Genomic DNA, 19547 nt, shown 5'->3' with positions numbered 1-19547 from the left:
AAAATTCTTGAAACAGATTGGTATGAAAAAATAGGTTAAAAAAAAAACATGGGATTTAAGCCTGCCCACCTATTCGCTAACAAAAAACTACAGCTGCAACAGTCACAACTAGCTGATCACGAAAATACAGCAAGCAGTAGTAATATCATAGCAATAGTAACATTACATTTCACCATAGCAACTATCAGCTGGAGCTTGCATAGACTCATTGTTAATAAAGTAAGCAAGGTTTTTACATCCTGAAATCACTTAACCAAACACCAGCTGAGGATACGTCTTTGGCAATCATTCTAAGGAACAAAGGACTAGCTTGAACCACCAGACCCTTCTTTATGGACAAGAAAGTATAGTGTTGCTCAGTTCTAGAAGATGCACTGTTCAAAAAAAAAAAAAAAAAAAAAAAAAAAAAAAGCAGGAAGCTTGTTTAAATGATTTACTATATTTAATTTCAAAGAAAAATATCATTTCGAACTTGAAACAGGAAGTTCATTTGTTTAGTTTAGTTTTTAAGAGAAAAACAAGTGAAAAAGAAAAAAAAAATCATTTTGAACTTGAAACAGGAAGTCCATTTGCATAGTCTAGTTTCTAAGAGAAAACAAGTGAAGCATGCATGATCCCCCATGAGTGTACAGTGAACGAGGCATAAAAAAAATGACCAAGTTCAGCATTTGCCCCCCCACACACACACACATTTAGCCCCAAAAGTCACCAGAGGATGTCAAATCATGGTGAAAATGGACAAACGGTGCAGTTTTAGGCCTTAACATGCGTAAATTTGAGTTCTGCACCATGCAAAGAAATGACTAAGTCCATCATTTGCCCCCACCCTTCCCATTTAGCCCCAAAAGTCCCTAAGGCCTTAACATATTTAAATTTGAGTTTAACACCATGCAAAACTGCTAAATAGACATACATAGAAAATTTTGGACAAATATGGTAAAATAGTCCCAAAAATGGAGTGTTTTTATTAGCCTAAAAGAGCCCCTGGGGCACACCCAAGAGTTATTACAAAGTATAGAAAAACAAAATTATATAGAAATCAGTTAGTTACAACTTTTCAGAAAGTTTTTTAAAAATCCAAGGCATCAATTTTTTTTTTTAATAAACACAAAACTGTCGATTTTAGCCATTTTAACCTGAAAGGCACCCCTAGTGGAGAAACCGGATTGTGTTTCCGGAAAATCTGTTCTGTTACTTTTTTTACTCATATCATGTTTAATGTTTGTGCAAAATTTTTAAAAATTCCAAGGCATAACTATTGAGAAAAATGCAGATAGACGAACGGATAAGGGTGAATTTACAGGTCCACCCTCCTTTTGTCGGGGGACCAAAAAATTAAAATTGAGCAATCAATGAATTATATATTTGGGCACAGTTATCAAAACAGTAGATGCAGCCAGTATTTTATCTATATAAATAAAATGAACTCATTTTTTCCCGTCTGATTTTGACATTAATAGGATTAAAAATCAAGATATTTCATGCAAATATAATATGCACAAACGGCAGAACAATATCTGAGGTGTGTTATAGGCTTATTATTTCTCAAATTCCTCGATAATCTTAGATTTCTATACCTTTTCTGCTGAGAAGTCACGGCCAAAATCGGTTAAGATCAATGGAAGTGGTAAAATATTTTCTCTCTAATAAATTCCTCCTCCCCCTGCCACCACTTAACACCGTTTGGGGATCGTTCACAAGGAACAGTTAAGAAGAGAACACCGGTTTGGCTTCGTAGTTCTTTCATGTGAAGTTATTTAAAATCACTAAACTAAGCTGCAGTGCTCTGTGGCGTAGTGGTTAGCGTGCTGGACAATTCACATTATATTTTCACGTTCGCGCCGACCTACCGTAGCGCTTTTTTTTTTTTTTTTCCTAAACAACTGGAATGGACTTTTCTTGGTGGCCGAACTGTTAACGTTGCAGATGTTTTCTTTTTTTTTTTTCACACTTTATTTTCCTACTTTTACTCATGACACCGGGTTTGATCCTTCCTACTTACCTACCATAACATTTTTTAAACCCCCCCCCCCCGTCCCAGAAACAAACACTCGGGCAACGCCGGGTACCCTCGCTAGTATATATATAAAAAAAAAAAATCACAGGTATCTTCAACAATACGATAATGGCATAGGATCTAAATCAAGATGAAGGAAAATATATATAAATAAATTTGCAAATCCAATAAGATGCTTTGAATGTGACAGCATTAAACATTTAGTAAAAAAAAAAACTTAAAACAGAAGATAACTACTATCCATGTAATTTTATTCCAATCAGACTTTAGTGAATTGTATAAAGCCAAGTATTTAATAACCTAGTTAGTAAATTGTGGTATTTAATAACCTAGTTAGTAAATTGTGGTATTTAATAACCTAGTTAGTAAATTGTGGTATTTAATAACCTAGTTAGTAAATTGTGGTATTTAATAACCTAGTTAGTAAATTGTGGTATTTAATAACCTAGTTAGTAAATTGTGGTATTTAATAACCTAGTTAGTAAATTGTGGTATTTAATAACCTAGTTAGTAAATTGTGGTATTTAATAACCTAGTTAGTAAATTGTGGTATTTAATAACCTAGTTAGTAAATTGTGGTATTTAATAACCTAGTTAGTAAATTGTGGTATTTTGGATTTTGACGCGAGCAAAACCCGTGTGTGTGGTCAAATGTGATTTAATTGCTATTATGATTACTTGGATGAAGAAGATAAAATGAAGATTTAATTTTCCTCCTTCCAAGCTTCCGTAAATTACAGTCTTTGATGCCAGTAACCCCCACCCCCATCCCATAGCCTTGAGCCCCTGGAGGAGCATAGGCCATCCACAATTTTGTAGATGCTTTTGTAGCAAGGAGTTCTTTATTTGGGGTGAAGGTGCTGTCCCCACACCCAACCTTCTCAGAAGGTACATACAGCACTACCCTTCCCAAATAGTCACCCATCTTGTACTGGCACTCAACGTTGCTTAACTTCAGTGATCTGGTGAGAACTGGCGTGTCAACGTGATTGTGCCATACCTTGATGCCAGTCTATGCAGGCAAATTCTCTTGTGGCAGGTCTGAAGCTAATATCCTGGGGTAGCACATCCGGAAGGCAAGAATTGTAGCGAGTAATATGCCGGCTAGAGGCTAAGTCCATCCGAGAGACTGAGCTATCAGTGGTATAACTGATAAGGCATAGTTGCTGATGTGATAGGGCAACTGTAGTCTCCACAGGGACTGCTTTTGGCCAGAAGCTGAAGCTTGCTGTGTTGCCAGTTGTCACAGCTGTGCTTCACTGGCCCACAGTACAATAAGTTCAGAGGGTGCACATCTAGTGTGCAATAGATGAAGCACTTATTATTGTGCAAGCGAGGCAAGGGGGAAAGGTGCAAAAGTCCTATGATTGCTTGGATGAAGGAGATAAAAAGATGGAATATAACCAAATCTAAAATGTGTTCAAGTTTGGAGGTGGTGTAAAAAGTTCCTCTTTTACGACAAGTTGCTATTCCAACTTTAACTGGTGTAATTAGAGTGATGATCAACACAGATATTGTAGATGATGACTGTTACTAGTGAAACACTCCATGAAGAAAGCTGGTACGAAATTCAATTTTAATGCTACAGCTCAGATATTCCGACAAAAAAGAACTTTACTGAATGTAACGCAATCTGGACAGTATGCCCTTCAACTGAGTAAATCTCAATGTATTCTTGAGAAGGTGCAAAGAAATCAGTTTATAAGAGTAAGAAGAGTAGAAAATGGATCTTGAGTTTACTGTCAGCAGCTTCCTTTATTTTATGCCTTTAGTCCTCACATTCCAGGATCAATGTTTCTGACAAAGAGGGAAGAATTGCTGTTTTCTGGGTCATGAGCTATCCATTTAATACTTATTGCATGCAAAATTTTAACCTTCAAGTAGTATATTTTTTAGCTCCTTACATCAAGTGGCTTCATGCCTTGTCTGGAACGATTTCCATAAAAAAAATATATACATTGTTACAATATTTTTTATTAAGAATGGGGAGGTTCTATTTGATTAATAATGGGAGGTTCTATTTATAAACGATGCTGATAGGAACTGACAAATCAAATTAATTCATCAGAAACCAAAATTGCTTCATAAAAATCGAATCTTTTAGTATTCCAGCACATTTTTTTTTCGTGTCAACATGAGAAAGATCTTTTGCTCTTTGCTTGCGAAATTATAAAGTCCAGAACCTGTACAGAACAGCGACCCACTGAAAATTCTTCATCTCCAAGACTTGCATAGAATAGCTACCCATCGGAAACTCTTCTGAAATTAAACATTGCTTTCAGTTCAAGATATATCATAAACCTATGAATGCCAAACAAAAGGCTATCAAATGTTATCATCATTTTGCTTATCCTTTATCTGAAATGCTTTTGAAGTTAATAAAATATTGTGGGAGTAATGGTTTAGATCTATGCTCTGCCACCAAACGTTAATGTTTATTACAGCCTTCACAGACATCCCCCCCTCCGTCCACTTTCTTCACACCATCAGCAGTCAGCACATCTGCCTTAAACAATCTCCACTCCTTTGTATTCATTAAAGGGAAATAATTCATCTGTCATACTGCATTATACCAGACATTATTATTAGTACATTAACACCAAGGAAGTTATTGCTGATCACCTGAAATGTCCCTACTAAAGAATACTGACATGTCCATTCACTGTTATTTTTGTACCAGTCAGAATTCCTTCTTAGGAGAGGGCTTCCCCACCTTATAGCCTTGTTGAAGAAGAAAGCAAGTAAATAAAACTTAACAAAATGTAAGAAACATTAAGAGACCATTTTACTTCTTTCAAATACACAAATAACATTTTCTTATATTGTCAAAACGTTTAGATGATTTTTTGTTTAGTAATGACTTGTTTCGTTTTTTTCATTATAGAATCATTCTCTTCATATTTATTTGGATATGCATTGTTTTTTAAAATGTGAATCGCAATGCTTAACTTTTCAATGACTATCAAAAGAACTGTTTGCTATTAAATCTCTTCCTGGTGTTATGGGTTGTAGTAGCAGGACTTCTGAATGTGAGGGTAAAATTCCTTCGCTTTCCTTTATGACTAATCAAAAATATATCAATCAGTATTAAATATCAAAATTGATCAAAAATACAGTTTCTAGTTTTTAACAAGACAAAGCAACATTTATTTGATACAACTAAAAAAACAGATTTAATTATGCACCTTCCATAAAAAAAATTCTATTGGCTCTATTTTATATACAAGCTTATTACCAGTTTATTCTTATGACAGGTTCTTTTGTGACCTATGATCTTCTTCAGATGTATTGCTTATAAAAGGTGATTTTTTTTCTGATCGTTGCTGGTTATTTGTGTACATTGTTTTTTTCCTTACATACTTAAATCTGATGAACAATCCACTTGAAGAAGGCCAGAGGATACGACCTCTGGGTTATAGTAGACATATAAAGATCAACATTAATGCAGACAATAGTCAGAAGAAAAACATTGGAAATAAAATAAATGCGTGCTTGCTATTTACGATGACAATATGGTTACAAGTGTAAAAATATATCCAACGTGCAGGTGAACATCTGAATTCTTTTCTAATACTAGTTAGTTGCTTTAGCAGAGACTGTAAATACTGGGTAGGACTATTCAAGTACACTTGTATGATAATTGTGTCTAAGCTTATAAGGTGACTAGAAAAAAAAAAAGTGACCCATTGGGTCATCTATTGTGCTCGAGTTAAATTGTTTGAATCAGGAAAACTGAGTTTGCAAAATCAGTAAATATAAATAAAAAAAATTTATAATTAAGTTCTGCTCACTCTTGTTCCCTCTCTCTCTTTAACTATGGCAGCATTTCCTTCTCATATTATATTTCTGTGTCTGTTTGTCTGTCTGCCCACTTTTTCTTGGAAACTTCTTGGCTAATCTGACTGAGATTTTGTATGGATCTTTTTTATGATAAGGTGCAGCAAACTAAGTCTTATGGCATCCGTTTCATGCACAATTAGGTATTAGTAAAGATTAATAGAGATTAGTATTAAATGCAAAAATGAGCACAGTTTATAACTTTTGCCCTTTTTGTTTTTATGTAACAGACTTTTCCAATCTTTTTATTTTTTTCTTTCCTTATTACCTACAACTGTTAATAAACAAGGAGAAATAGTAGCAGAAGTAGCTGTGTAACTCTCGCTTCCCATATTTTGTCTTTTAGTCCTCACATTCCAGTAGTGGGGTTTCAGACAAAGAGGGAAGAATTGCTGTTTTCTGGGTCAGAATCTATTCCGTCTAACACTTATCGGTGACAAGTTTTTGAACTTGAAGTAGTATTTTTTTTTTTTTTAGCTCTTTACATCAAGTGGCTTCATGTCTTGTCTGGAGCGATTTCCATAAGAACGATTGCCTGAGGTGTCTTCACTGGGGAATGTCAACAAGGCTACTCAGGAAATTTTCATTTGGCCAGAGTTCTCTTCCTCTAGGATGTTGGTTTCAAATCTCACTTTCTGACCTTGTGTCACATCTGTTGTAGTGGGAAGGGGATAACAACAACAACAACAATTCAATCCCAAATTTGACTTATCCGGTGATGAAATGAAGTCATTTTTACTTTTTTATTTTTATCTGTTTGCTTATATTTTAAACTTTTACAGAAAAAGAAATAAAATTTTATTTTAAAGGGAGACAACTCTTATTTCCTATACTGATTTAGATTTATTTTTTTCTATAATGATTGTAAAAAAATAACCTTTTGACTCTTAATCATGTAATCCTATTTCTGTGATTTCACTTCTTCTAGTGATCTCCTTGTTTTGCTTACCAGGAAGCTAGATCCCTTATAATTCGACAAGTCTTCTCTATATTTCTATTTCATTGTCTATATACTACACGAACCTAGTTGACTTATCCCGTGATGAAATGAAGTCATTTTACTTTTTTATTTTTATCTATTTGCATATATTTTAAACGTTTGCATAAAAAGAAATAAAATTTATTTTAAGGGAGACAACTCTTTATATTCTTTAATTATGAGTTATTCCCTTTACTGATTTAGATTTTTTTTTTTTTTCCATAATAATTGGAAAATTTTTCCAGATTGTCAGTTATCCAAACTACATTTTTTTTTAATATAAAACTATAGTGAGTACATTATTGTAGTGTTTATAACAGGTTCTCCTTAGTCAGTGAAGGAAGAACCCTTCTAGACTGCAACAATTTTATTTTTGTTCCAATCAAGACTGTCTTTTATGGGAGCTGGATTTTCCCCACATCGAAAACAGACTGCAAGTCTAATTCTGCCGTCGTAGGGAACCAAATAAATAGGAATATACACCACACACACCAGCGGCATTCATCCTAGGTGAGTTGATCCAGCTTACTCCAAAGGAGGAAGTTTCATGGGAATATTAAATATACAAGCAGTTTCCAGTCACATGTACATACCAGTCAGGAGAAAATGACGACATTAGACTTTTATCATTCTTGCAGGGATGTGTTGACGTCGTCCTACATACAGCACCTGGTATTCCCAACTGGTTATCCATCTGGTACTAACCAGGCTCAACATTGCTTAATTTTGGAGAACAGCGAATAGTAACATAGTACAACAATAAGAAATGAAAATTGGCTAGTCAGCTTATATGCTATTTAGGTCTAACTTTTAAAAGTATACAATTTTATGTATTAGATATAACATCTGCTGTTCTACACTTCTCACCAATTTAAATATTGTTATTCGTGATCATATTTTTTGCTCATCATTTTGATTTTCAGCTTCTAGATATTTATATACCAGTTTCATCATTCACATTTGCTCGAGTAGACACTGGTCAGTCCTCTTAAGAGTTTTTGTGATTGTTGGCCTATTTAAACAAATAACACATTTTCATGAAGGAAGGATCATAAAGAAAGAAGCAGCCATTATTGGCGATAATAACACTCCAGCAAACATTACTATTAACGACATAAAACATTTTAAAGGAAACATAATCAGGAAATTAGTCCAAAACACTTTATTTTGGTTTACCTAATAATTTGTAACATACTTGAGTTAAAAGCAAATTAATATTTAATATAAACTATAACAATGTGACGTGACAACTATAACAACATATCTGTATTAGTTTTTGCATGCGTAAAACTAATCATAGCTAAACATGGTGTAATCTTAAAACTTTCTTATCTGTCTGTCAGATTAGCTCAAAAGGTAGGGAATGCGACTGGAGTGCTAAATGTTTTGGTTTCGATTCCAGTTGATGGCACCCAAGTCATTTTTCCTTTTTAACTTTTAAAATCAATACTATTATTAGGTACAATATAATATTCAATAGAGAATTGGCTCTGTAATAATAACTATGAAATCGTCATGAATTAAAATATAATTAAGCATATTTTACAAATATACCTTTTTTTTATTTTTTTTTTATTACATTTTCACCCCAAACAAGGCACATTGCCACTTTTGTGTAGGGGGGTTAATATCAGGGGCAACAACTACTGGGGTACTATGTAGGGATTTGGGCAGCAAGATGTCAGTTCACATTGCACTTGAACTTCTGCACGTCAGCAGAGTTGGGGAAGCAGGGACCTGGAATGGAATTCCAAAGTCTAGCGGTTCTGGGGAAGAAACTACTGGAGTAGAAAGATCTTTTACATCTAGGGATCTTTACAGACTGGGGATGGGATTTTGCAGCCTGTCAGGTCTGTCAAGGGTGTTCACGTGCTTGCAGTTCGTTAGAGCATTCACCATTAAAATACCTGTAGAACAGGCAAATGGATGCAACGTTTCATCGATGGGACAGAGGCTGAAGCTTAGATGCCAGTTCAGGGCCTATCAGATTTGCGACTCTCTTTTGAACCTTGTCAAGGAGCGAGAGACTAGTAGCCGATGCACCAGCCCAAATATGACAGCAATACTCCATACATGGGCGAATAGTGGCCTTATAGAGGTACAGGATACTTTCGGGTGTTAGTACTTTTCTAGCACAGTAGAGAGAGCCCACCTTCCTTGCAGCGGCCCTGGAAATGCTTTCAATGTAATTGTTCCAACTCATGTTTCCTGTGAACGTTAGGCCAAGGAGTTTGAAGGATGTACTCTCAGATAAAGAGTTGTTGGCCATTGCTATAGGTGGTAGAGAAGGTTTCTTGTAATTATTGAATGAAACCAGTTTAGTCTTGGCGGCATTGAACGTGACCATCCATTTTTGTCCCCATTCCAGCACAGATTGGAGGTCATCCTCTAGTGTTTCTGCCATTTCTTTAGATATGTGTTCATTTGTTTTCCTGTCGTTCCTGTTATAGAGTGTGGTGTCATCAGCATATATACCCATCTCAGAGGCAATTTTGTCGGGGAGGTCATTTATGAATATCAGGAACAATAGAGGTCCAAGGATAGACCCCTGGGGCACTCCCACATTTATATCATATTGTTTAGATGTACAACCATCGAGGACTATCTGGATTTTTCTCTTATCTAAGAAGGATTTAATTATGTCATGTATTCTTCCAGTGATACCATATGATCTGATTTTCCTGAGAAGACCATCATGCCATACCCTGTCAAAAGCCTTAGATATATCTAGAGCTACCGCTCTGCCCTCCCCCGCTTTGTCCAGTGAATTGTATATATGTTCAGAGATTACAGTAAGGATGTCTGCTGTGAAACAGGCTTGTCTAAATCCATATTGTTGGTCAGTCAAAAGTTTAGCGTCTGTAAGGTGATGAACTAGAGCATGGTTAATTAAGGTCTCAACTATTTTGGCAAAAAGTGGGAGGAGGCTAATGGGGCGATAATTTGATGGGTCAGTTCTTTCGCGAGAATTCTTGAATACTGGTACCACAGATGTAGTTTTCCAACAGCCCGGAAAGCAAGATTCGTTAAGGCATTTGTTGTAGAGTTTGGAGAGAACTGGAGCTACTTCGGCTGAGCACTTTTTTAATAGCACAGCTGGGATAAGATCGGGTCCACATGCTTTTGAAGTGTCAAGATTTTTTTATGATAGCATGCACCTGAGCAGGGGTGATTTTCAGATCGTCTAGCGTGGCGTCTGTCCGAAATTCAGGTAGGGGGTGGTTGGAAGGGTCCAGTGTAGAGTTTGAGGCAAACCGATTGACAAGCATGTTAGCCTTTTCGGTTGCTGAGCAAACAACCTCAGAATTGTTGATTGCCTATTATTTACTACACTGTTGTAGATTTTCCAGAAGTCACGAGTTCCTAGTTTTTGTGTTTCGATGCGTTTTTTAGTGGTTTCCGTAAATTCTCTCTTAGCTGTCACTATATCTTCCTTAACGTTACTTCTAGCTTCTATGTACTTCTGTCTGTTTGAACTGGACTTATGTCAGTTAAATCTGCGGTATGCATGCTGCCTTTGAGCAATGGCAGTTGCGCAAGTCAAAGTAAACCATTGGGGAGAGGGGGGCTTGCTATAAAATTTCTGCATGGGAACATGCGCTTCGATTGCAGTTTTGAACCATTCAGCGGTCTCGTTTGCGCACTGTTCCGCAGGAAGAGAAAAATATTTCCCCATGGGGCATCTCTGATAAGATCTCTGATGGCTTCCCAGTCAGCCTTTTTATAATATCTCGTTGTTTTGAGCACTGGCTCTTCAGTTTTGGCTCTAGAGTTTAGGGCGATTTCAACCATTATCACTGCATGATCAGCATTCCCAAGTGGGCTGTTGGCATTCTTCATACAATCATCAGGAACTGTGGTCAAAAGCAGATCTAAAAGTGATGCGTGTTGTTCTTCCTGGTCAGGGAAACTGGTTGGAAATGTAACAATTTTTGATAGGGAGTGAGATATAGAGAAGTTATGAGTTGTGCTGCCCACTGCATCTGTGTAAGTAGAGAATCCAAGCTAGTTTTTGTGGTGGACATTAAAGTCATCAAATACATGTACTTGCATGCTAGTGTTGAGGGAGAGTGCTGTGTCTATGCTGTCAGAGACTTTGTTTATTATGGTGAAGTCCTGGGTCGAGGGAGAGCGGTAGAGAAAGTAAAAGTAGCTAATGTTGTGTTGCATGATTAGTCTAAAGCACATAAAGGCTTGATCATCCGTTTCTAGGTTTGTTTCTCTAGTCAAGGGAAGGGTATTACGAATGTAAACTCCAAGTCCGTGCATGTGTCTGTCAGAGTCCTTACGGCAGAGTGGGAGATATCCAGGCATGTTAAAGTAGTTAGAGGGGATGGAGGAGTGTAGGTTAGTCTCACTTAGTGCTAAGTTATCCGGGGTATTTGTTGGAGAAATACTTCAACATCAGCTAAATTAGCTCTAAGCCCACGGATATTTGTGAATGCAATCCTCAAGGAAGGAGGCAAGTTGGATTTGTTTGACCCTAAGCCTGGTTTAAGCTCATTTTTAGATTGTACTGTCATCATATTTTTTTTTTAAAGAGTTTCAGTTTAGGTAAGGGGGGGCTGAACAAGAGGTTATGCAGAGCATCAGACATGCATCACAAGTAGACCATTTCTTCAACTAGGACTGTGGCCTCAGGAAAACCCACCGGGAATGAGTGCAGGGCCCCTTTCCATGCGCGACATGGCACTACAAACATCCCGATATTATACAACTGTTGATGGACCAGCCGCTCTAAGCACTACCAAAGAGTTAGGGCTCCTGTACTACCAGTCGGAAACAGCAGCCAGTAACTATCAATCCGGTACCTTCAACCCATCAGAGGAAGGTCAACCCAATCTAATTGCTCAGGCATATATGGTACTCAAGCACTCTCAAGTGCTCAGTTTTAGGGGTGGTGTGTGTCGGGAGTGGGGAAACGACGTTCATTGCCCTAGACAAAAAACAAGATCTACCATTGGGTGTTTCTGTCGAATCACTGTGATAATGTCTCTGCGCCTGACTAATAGGCAAAGAAGGAGTATGGAAGCCGGGCGATAGACAGAACCTATCTACACCTTAAGCAATTTAGGTTTGCAAACCGGTAATTTGTTTGAGTCACCAAGAAGTCACTAGGAAGGTTGTCATCCAAGACTGAAGAGGCCTCCCCCCCCCCTTTGGTTTAGTTTCAGAGTTTTCCTTCTCCTAGACAGATGATCTGGGAAGATCTACTGGGTCCGTCAGCACTGAGAGGGTTTGCTCCACGCCTGGGTTCTAATCCAGGTATTTCTGCGACCCCACGTGGTTAGTTAATGTTACTGGGTTAGTTTGTAGAGGCTATATATCTGCTGAATAGTTACACTCCTCAAAGTGAATTAGGGACATTGCTATTTCATTGTTACTGGATAGTAGAGCTCATGCAGTGTCAGCAACTATGATTGTAAGAAGGCTTGTTAGAAAGGAGATAATGTGGTTTGAGGCTTTCCCTTTATATTTTTTTTTATTTTATTCATGTTAGCTTGGGTCTAGGATAACATTAAAGTATGAGTAGGTTTTAAGAATTGAGCTACGAGTTGTGCCCAAACTATATTTTAGATGTCAGGAGGGTTTGAGATGCGAGTGCAATATAATACGGATAAAACAGTAAGTTTTGAGTCATGTGTAATTAGGTAAATAGATATATGGGCAGGTTTTCAGTAGATGCGAATAAAGTTGAAGTTGTAGGTATAGAGTATGTTTCTATTATTGAGGGAAGATAATTTCAGCTTTCAAGTAAGAGTCATGGACATTTAGCATAACAAGGAGCATCGGTTCAATTTCGTATTAATGTTGCAAAGCTATCTAGGAGGAGACAGTTATGTAATGCAGTGCGCTTTGCTTCCGAGTACATACTTTGGCTGTTAAATACCTAACTGAATAGGAATGAACTCTACTGCATGTCTAAGAGGTAGAAATGTATAGATGTTTAGTGATGACTAAGCAGATTAAGCAGTCTAGTTTTTTTTAAATAAAATATCAAATTGTTTTTAATACAAACATATCACACACTCTCAACTGGTCTCTTTTATTAGTAAGTGAAATATGGTGATTTTGCATCATTTGATCACTTTCTTTTTTCATTAATAATTATTTTTCTACCTCATCGTTTTTCGTAAATTTTGGATATATTACTACTTGTGACATGAAAATTACGTAGGTACCATTTGTTTTACTTGAAATTCAATACGTCGATTCATTCATTCAATGCAGAAGCACCAAAGATAATTATCACATTTATAAACAGGCTGAGAACGAGGATCAGGAGAAGATAACTCAATTCGCTAATTAAGGCCAGATGAAAATTTTAGGGAAAACATTATTTTACCACAAAAATTATATTTTTCATTATTACTTTTGCATTCACCCCCTTTTTTTTTTTTTTTTTCAAATAATGGTTCCCTGTCCTCAACTAAAAAATATGAATTTGAGTTATCATGCTTAACCTCTTCTGTACTTGTTTATAAAGATGGCACTATTTATATCCCTCCCACGGCAGAGTGATGTGACACAAGGGTCGGAAAATGGGATTTTAAAAGCCAGCTCCCTAGAGAAAGAGCACTTTGACCTGCAAAAAATGTCTTGGCGTTCCCCAGTAGGAGCGCCTCAGGCGATTAACAATAAACTAACCCCTTCTCAACAAGAAAAAGCAAGCCTGGAAGATGAACCTCCTAGAACTGTACAGGACCAGAGACATATCTCAGTCAATAAGAAATAAACCGCTTCCAAAATGGCCCAGACTGTTAGCTTTGATGCTGTTTGTAAAGATGGCGATTACTTTTTCCACAGCAAATTTTCATTTCAACATTTCATGCATATGCTGAGACTTGTTATAAATTTTAAATGTTTTCTGTGTTTGGTTTTTAAGAAAATATAGTTCATTATAGTCAAGATTGTCTTCTCTTTCATTTCCAGTCTCTGTTCTGTAGACATGACAACGATGACAAGCAAGATATAGTCCCTTCTAATTAATGATTATTGTCCTCTCAGAAAACTTTTCCTCAGATTAAGAATAGTCTTCTTGTCCACTTGACTATGCATAAATATCCACCCAAATGTGCAGCAGAAACCGGAAGTAGAAAAGAGCAGACAATCTTGACTATAACATACTTGAAATAAAAATTGTTTAGGTAGTAATGCCAAAACCACTTTAATTCTAGATAAATTCTATTTTAGTCAACTAAAATTAACTCTTGATTAAGGTTATGTTACAATTCAACGCCCTGGAAATACACAGAATTAAAAACAAAACAAAAAAACTTTAAATACCATTCGAAAAAAAATAAATAAAAATAAAATAATAATAATAATAATAATAATAATGGGGTTCAGTTTATTATATAAATATAATGTAAAATGATCACCCAATTGCTGACCAGAAAATGTTATTGATCAAACAATTCTAAACCGCATAGCGTACTAAGTTGTTTTTAATGCAAATATGTCACAAATTCTGAAGTAAATCAAAAGAAATTGTTTTAGACTAATTTCCTTTTAAAATCATTTAGTTCACTAACATAAGGAGAATAAAAAGTGAACCTTGGGTTTATTTTCGGCAGTCTCGTAACTCTTACTTCTCTTATTTTGTCCTTTAGTCCTCACAGGTTTTGGTGCTTCTTCATTATAAAATCGAAATTCGAAATCAAAATGGTGAATTTCAAGTAAAACCAATGATATCTACTTATGTCATGTCACAGTAATGAACATATCCAAAAAATTACAAAAAAAAAAAAAAAAACGATAAGGTAGAAAATTAATGAAAATGAAAAGTTTTTAAAGACAATTAGCAAAAACTGAGTCTTGCTAAATTGGCCTAAGATTTAAGATGTCATATCGCCACAATGATTCATTAGCAGTGTCAGAAAATTGCCATTAAAATGCGTGATGAAAACTTGAATATTTAGACTTACTATCTTTTGAAGCTTATAACTACTTGAAAAATGTAATTCAAACCCTAACTTTTTTTTTTCAATAAAAGGAGCAAAGACCAAATTTTAAAATAATATCAGGTTTAATAGCAAAATATAATGTATTTTTTAAAAATCGGTTTTCTTTAAAAAAGATTTCAAGAAAATCAACGAATTTTAACTTACTTCGAATAAATTCAAAAAAAATCACTTACCTATAAAAAATACTAATCAATGGTTACTTCCATTCTTCATTGTTAAGAATTTATCCATATTTATATTTTATATTCCATGTCCTTTTTAAATAAACTACTTTTTTAAGCAAGTATTAAAAAATACCGCGACATCAGATGTTTCAGAACGGAAATTAAGGGAAACAACTGTCTCCTTTTATTCGAGTTAAGAACTATGATGGCCTGTAAGGGCCAGAATTAATCTCCATTTCTATTGCTGGCTGTAAACAAAAGTTAGTCAATATGGGCCATCGTATTTGAAAAATAATCACATTTCACTTATCAGTTTTTGCTGATAAAAAAAATTCCACTCAACCGATTTTCGATTTTTTTTATTCTCTTAAAGAAATACACAAGTTTTTTATTTAACATATTTTATTTCGTCTTTATGGAGTGATTTTTTTTTTTTTAAATCTAAAAAAAGAAAAAAAAACATTTAATGAAGTAGAAAAAAATTGTTGTAGGTAATCAATCTTTTCAGGACAAAATTTTTTTAAATCTCAGGTTTCACTAAAAAAAAAAAAAAAAAAAAAAAAAAAAGAATCAACGTGGTTTTAAAAAAAAAAGGTTTTAGACTTTTGACTTTACAGGTAAATTTGCACAAAACTATTCTTTTTTTTGTTTTAAATTAGATTTTATTTATTGATCTTTTAAAATTAATTATTTTCATTTTAATAGACGTTTTAAAATAGTGTGGTGAATTTAAAAAAATTTATTATATTCGGTTTATTGGAAAGAGCATAAAATTTTGCATTAAACCTGCAAATATTGTAAAAATTGAACCAATAGAAAAATTTTTATAAATTTTTAAATTGAAAAAATTGAAAAAAATGTAACTCGTAAAATTCAATTCATTTTATTGCGTAAAAAAAAATGGCTGCATGAGTGCGCAAAGGCAAAAAAAAATAAAAAATAATATTTCTATTATTTTTCAAAAAACTTTATTTTGGAAGTATATTCAAAAAAGAAATTAAACAAACCACTTTAAAAAGAGAAATTACGAGTTTTGTATATTTTATTTGCAGTTTTGTGTTAAGGGTGTCAAAAATTCCCCGAAAATTCTGACACACCTAATGATTTATCTCTATACTTGTTTTACAAGCACTTTAATGGAATATGCGCCGACAAACATGTAACACCGGTGCTCTTGACATTTTAAATACTCCCGACTAATCTAATAATAAGTGAAGTTTTGCTAAATTGGCCAAAGATTTGCAGTTTTCAAAAAATATTTATCTCCCTTTTATTACGATTCGAACTCTCCAATTTTTTTTTTTTTTTTTTTTTTTGCAAAACTCAATTTTTGCTAATTGTCTTCGAAATTATTTTGATTAATAATTAATTTTCTACCTTATTGTTTTTTGTAATTTTTGGATATGTTCATTACTGTGACATGACAATTAAGTAGATAACATTGGTTTTACTTGAAATTCAATATTTCGATTTTTTTAATTTTGCTCTCATAATGAAGAAGTACCCATGTTGCTGACAAATGGGGAAGAATTGTTGTTTTCTGGGTTGGAATCTATCGTTGGCTATTTTTAGACAGTAAAATAGTTTCTTTAGTACTTATGTTACCACGCTGAAATAATAACGTTATTATTTAGAAAACCCTTCTTAACATGGGGAGGGTGTTTTCTAACTATTCTGTCTTCCTACCTAACATTTGAATAAAAAAGCGATTGTTAAACTTCAATTCAATTTGAAAATACTATTTAAAATATAGCACGGTAACATAAGTGCATAGGCACCGTTTGTTTTTGCTTAGTTTTTTATAGGCACGGCCAAAACGGAAGGAGAGAGTAAGTAGTTTTTTTGACAGAGTCTCTCTTTAAAAATCTACCAAAAATCAAGTAATTATCTAATCAATACGAAATTTTCACCGATTATTAAGTGAAGAACAAACTTTATAATGGTATACTTTTTTTTTTTCATAATCGATATTATATATATATATATATATTTTTTTTTTTACTACAAACTCCCCTTTTTTATTTGTGGGTACAAATATGCTTGAAATAATTAGCCGAAACTGAGCAAAATATTGTATTCTGGGGAGGGGGAGGCTTGTAAATAAAACAAATACTAAAAATACAACTGCGCACGTATCAGATTTTAAGGTTAAAAATCCAAATTTTATATGTGTTCAATTTTTCACCTTTCGAGTTTTGAAGTGGGAAATTCGTTGAATATGTGAATAATAATTATATTTCAGATTAGCAACAAAAAAAATATATATATATATTTTCATTATTTTTATGAAAAACATTACTTTTAAATCTTTGAAACATAAATTAATAATTTTCTTTTAGTGAGCCTAATATAGCTAATATACCATTAAATAGGAAATAGTTTAAAGAATCGATACCAAAAAAAAGAAAAACGCCGATAAATAACTGTGCATTTTGCTAAAAATACGATAATCGCTTTTGGCAATTTCTTGTTACTTAATATCAATTCAGAAAGGGTCGACTATACGCACTAAAATAGTTGTTTTATATTTACAAATAGTTGCTATCTCCCTTTTTCCAAAATTAAAAATTATGAATTTATTTTGTCTTGTAAAGCCTTCCGTAGTTTCTTAAAAAAGGAACATTAAATGTTTGAATTTCAACACGGGATTTCTACATATTGAGATAAAAAAATGAAATTATTTGAAAATCAGGTATTTATGTTATAATATTCTTGCCCATTCTTATAGCAAAACACCCTGAATTTTATTTAGACAAAAGAAAATAATAATAATAATAATAATAATAATAATAATAATAATAATAATAATAATTGATTCCAAAAGTTTTTTTAAAAAATATTTAATTTTTTATCTACCGATACAAAAAAAATGGCGGTGAATGTTTTTTTTGGGGGAGGGGGAGGGGGGTAAATTTTCAGATTAGGTCCACCTCCATAATTTTCTTTTAAATGACAACTTACATAAGTTTTCGACTATGCTGAGTACGAAAATCGCAATTAAATTTTGCAGAAATAAGTAGTTATCGAGATATAAAATGTTATATTATGCATTGTATTTATGGCGGCCATCTTTTTTACGCGCGTGCAGTCTCAGTCATAGATGACTAGATTTGTTTATGGCGCACGCACGTAAAAAGATGGCCGCCAAAGAATACAATGCATAATACAACTTTTTATATCTCGATAACTACTTATTTCTGCAAAATTTCAATGCGATTTTCGTATTCAGTCGAAAACCATTAAAAGTTGTCATTTAAAAGAAAATTGTGGAGGTGGACCTAATCTAAAAAAATACTTTTTTTTTTTTTTAATTTAAAATTCTATTAAAAATAGTAGAAAAAGTTTTATATTCTGCTTTTCAAATGATAAATTTCAGGCTTTTATCTTTCTGGCAAAAAAAAAAAAAAAAAAAAAAAAGAAAAGTTGCTCAAGAATAATGGATTTTAATTCGTTTAAAAAAACAAAAACAACGACTTGGTTTCTCTTTCACTTTTTGGCCCTGCCCATTTTTTTAGCTTCTGACATTAAAAAAAAAGGGTTTGTATTACTGTACACATAGATTCGTAAAAGTTTTTTTTTTTTTTTATGAATTAATTTTTAGTTTGCTTACCTTGTAGCTGAAGTATAAACTTGAAGCGTCTTCTGTTTTCACGAAGTTTGGTTTCATCGAAGTTTTACTACCGCTGCTTTGAACACTCCTTCGACTATAGACACTGCCCGGTCGGCCCCGATTTAAGTTTGGGTCTGTTGCGGCCGACTGATTATCAATTGGGGAGGAAGAAGACGCGAAAGTATTTCTACCAGTGTTAGATTGACCATTATTATCACCGTCGCCGTCTATAATCCGGGTGTGGCTGCTGTGGACCCCTATATTCCCGGGGCCAGGATGGGCCACAGTTGTTGATTTCAAGCTTAAAGTGGCCCCAACGAACTCGCCTTCTCTTTCATCCGCCGACGACAATTGCTCGTCGCTTAAATCCTGAGAGATGAATTTATCATCCGTCATCATCTTGAACACCTGTGATTATTTACCTGAGGAGGGAAGGATAAAAAGTGAGAGAGAAAGAGAAAAAATAAAATAAAAGTTGTTGTTAAGATAGTCAACTGATCGATTTTTCGGTACTTCTACAGTTTATCGCCGACAATTGAGACGCCATTTTTTTTTTTTTCGCGAACCTGTTGTTAAAATCCGAGGGAGAAATCAGTATTTTAAAGTACGGCCGAAGTTAGAAATAAATAACAAAAAAAAAAAAAATTTAAAATAGATATTAATTACTTCTGGAAAGAACTATGAAAAAAAATAAAGAAAGAAAGTGAAAGAGAATATTCGCCATTGTTTAATTGATAATGTTTTGATTTAATTAATGAAAACGGGAAAGTTTTTCATGAAACATATATATTTTTTTTTAATTAAAAACAGAAAATGACATTCATAATTGTCTAAACTGGCGAGAGCCATTTGAAAACCAAAACATTAAAAATTTATCAAAATATAATTGTGAAAACATTTATTGAAAAGTTTGCGTAAGAAAATATAATTTTAATAAAACAATTTTGTAAACGAAAGCAACATTGGATTTTTA

The 19547-nt window shown here is 34.0% G+C and overlaps 1 protein-coding gene across 1 annotated transcript in view; it reads right to left on the bottom strand.

Annotated features, from left to right (window-relative positions):
- LOC145269271 (tumor protein p63-regulated gene 1-like protein) overlaps window positions 1-19547 on the bottom strand; it is a 236119-nt gene that overhangs the window by 193832 nt on the left and 22740 nt on the right. The window contains exon 2 of the mRNA XM_080124952.1: window positions 18575-18996. Coding sequence (XP_079981078.1) covers window positions 18575-18973 — 399 coding nt within the window. The 5' untranslated portion in view covers window positions 18974-18996. The remainder of the gene's footprint in view (window positions 1-18574; window positions 18997-19547) is intronic.

Source organism: Euprymna scolopes, chromosome 4 (genome assembly GCF_053919585.1).
Source record: "Euprymna scolopes isolate OS-2025 chromosome 4, ASM5391958v1, whole genome shotgun sequence".
NCBI classification, from domain to species: domain Eukaryota; kingdom Metazoa; phylum Mollusca; class Cephalopoda; order Sepiida; family Sepiolidae; genus Euprymna; species Euprymna scolopes.
The sequence above is the reverse complement of the archived record's forward strand: the minus strand, read 5'-3'. Positions and strand labels throughout refer to the sequence as shown.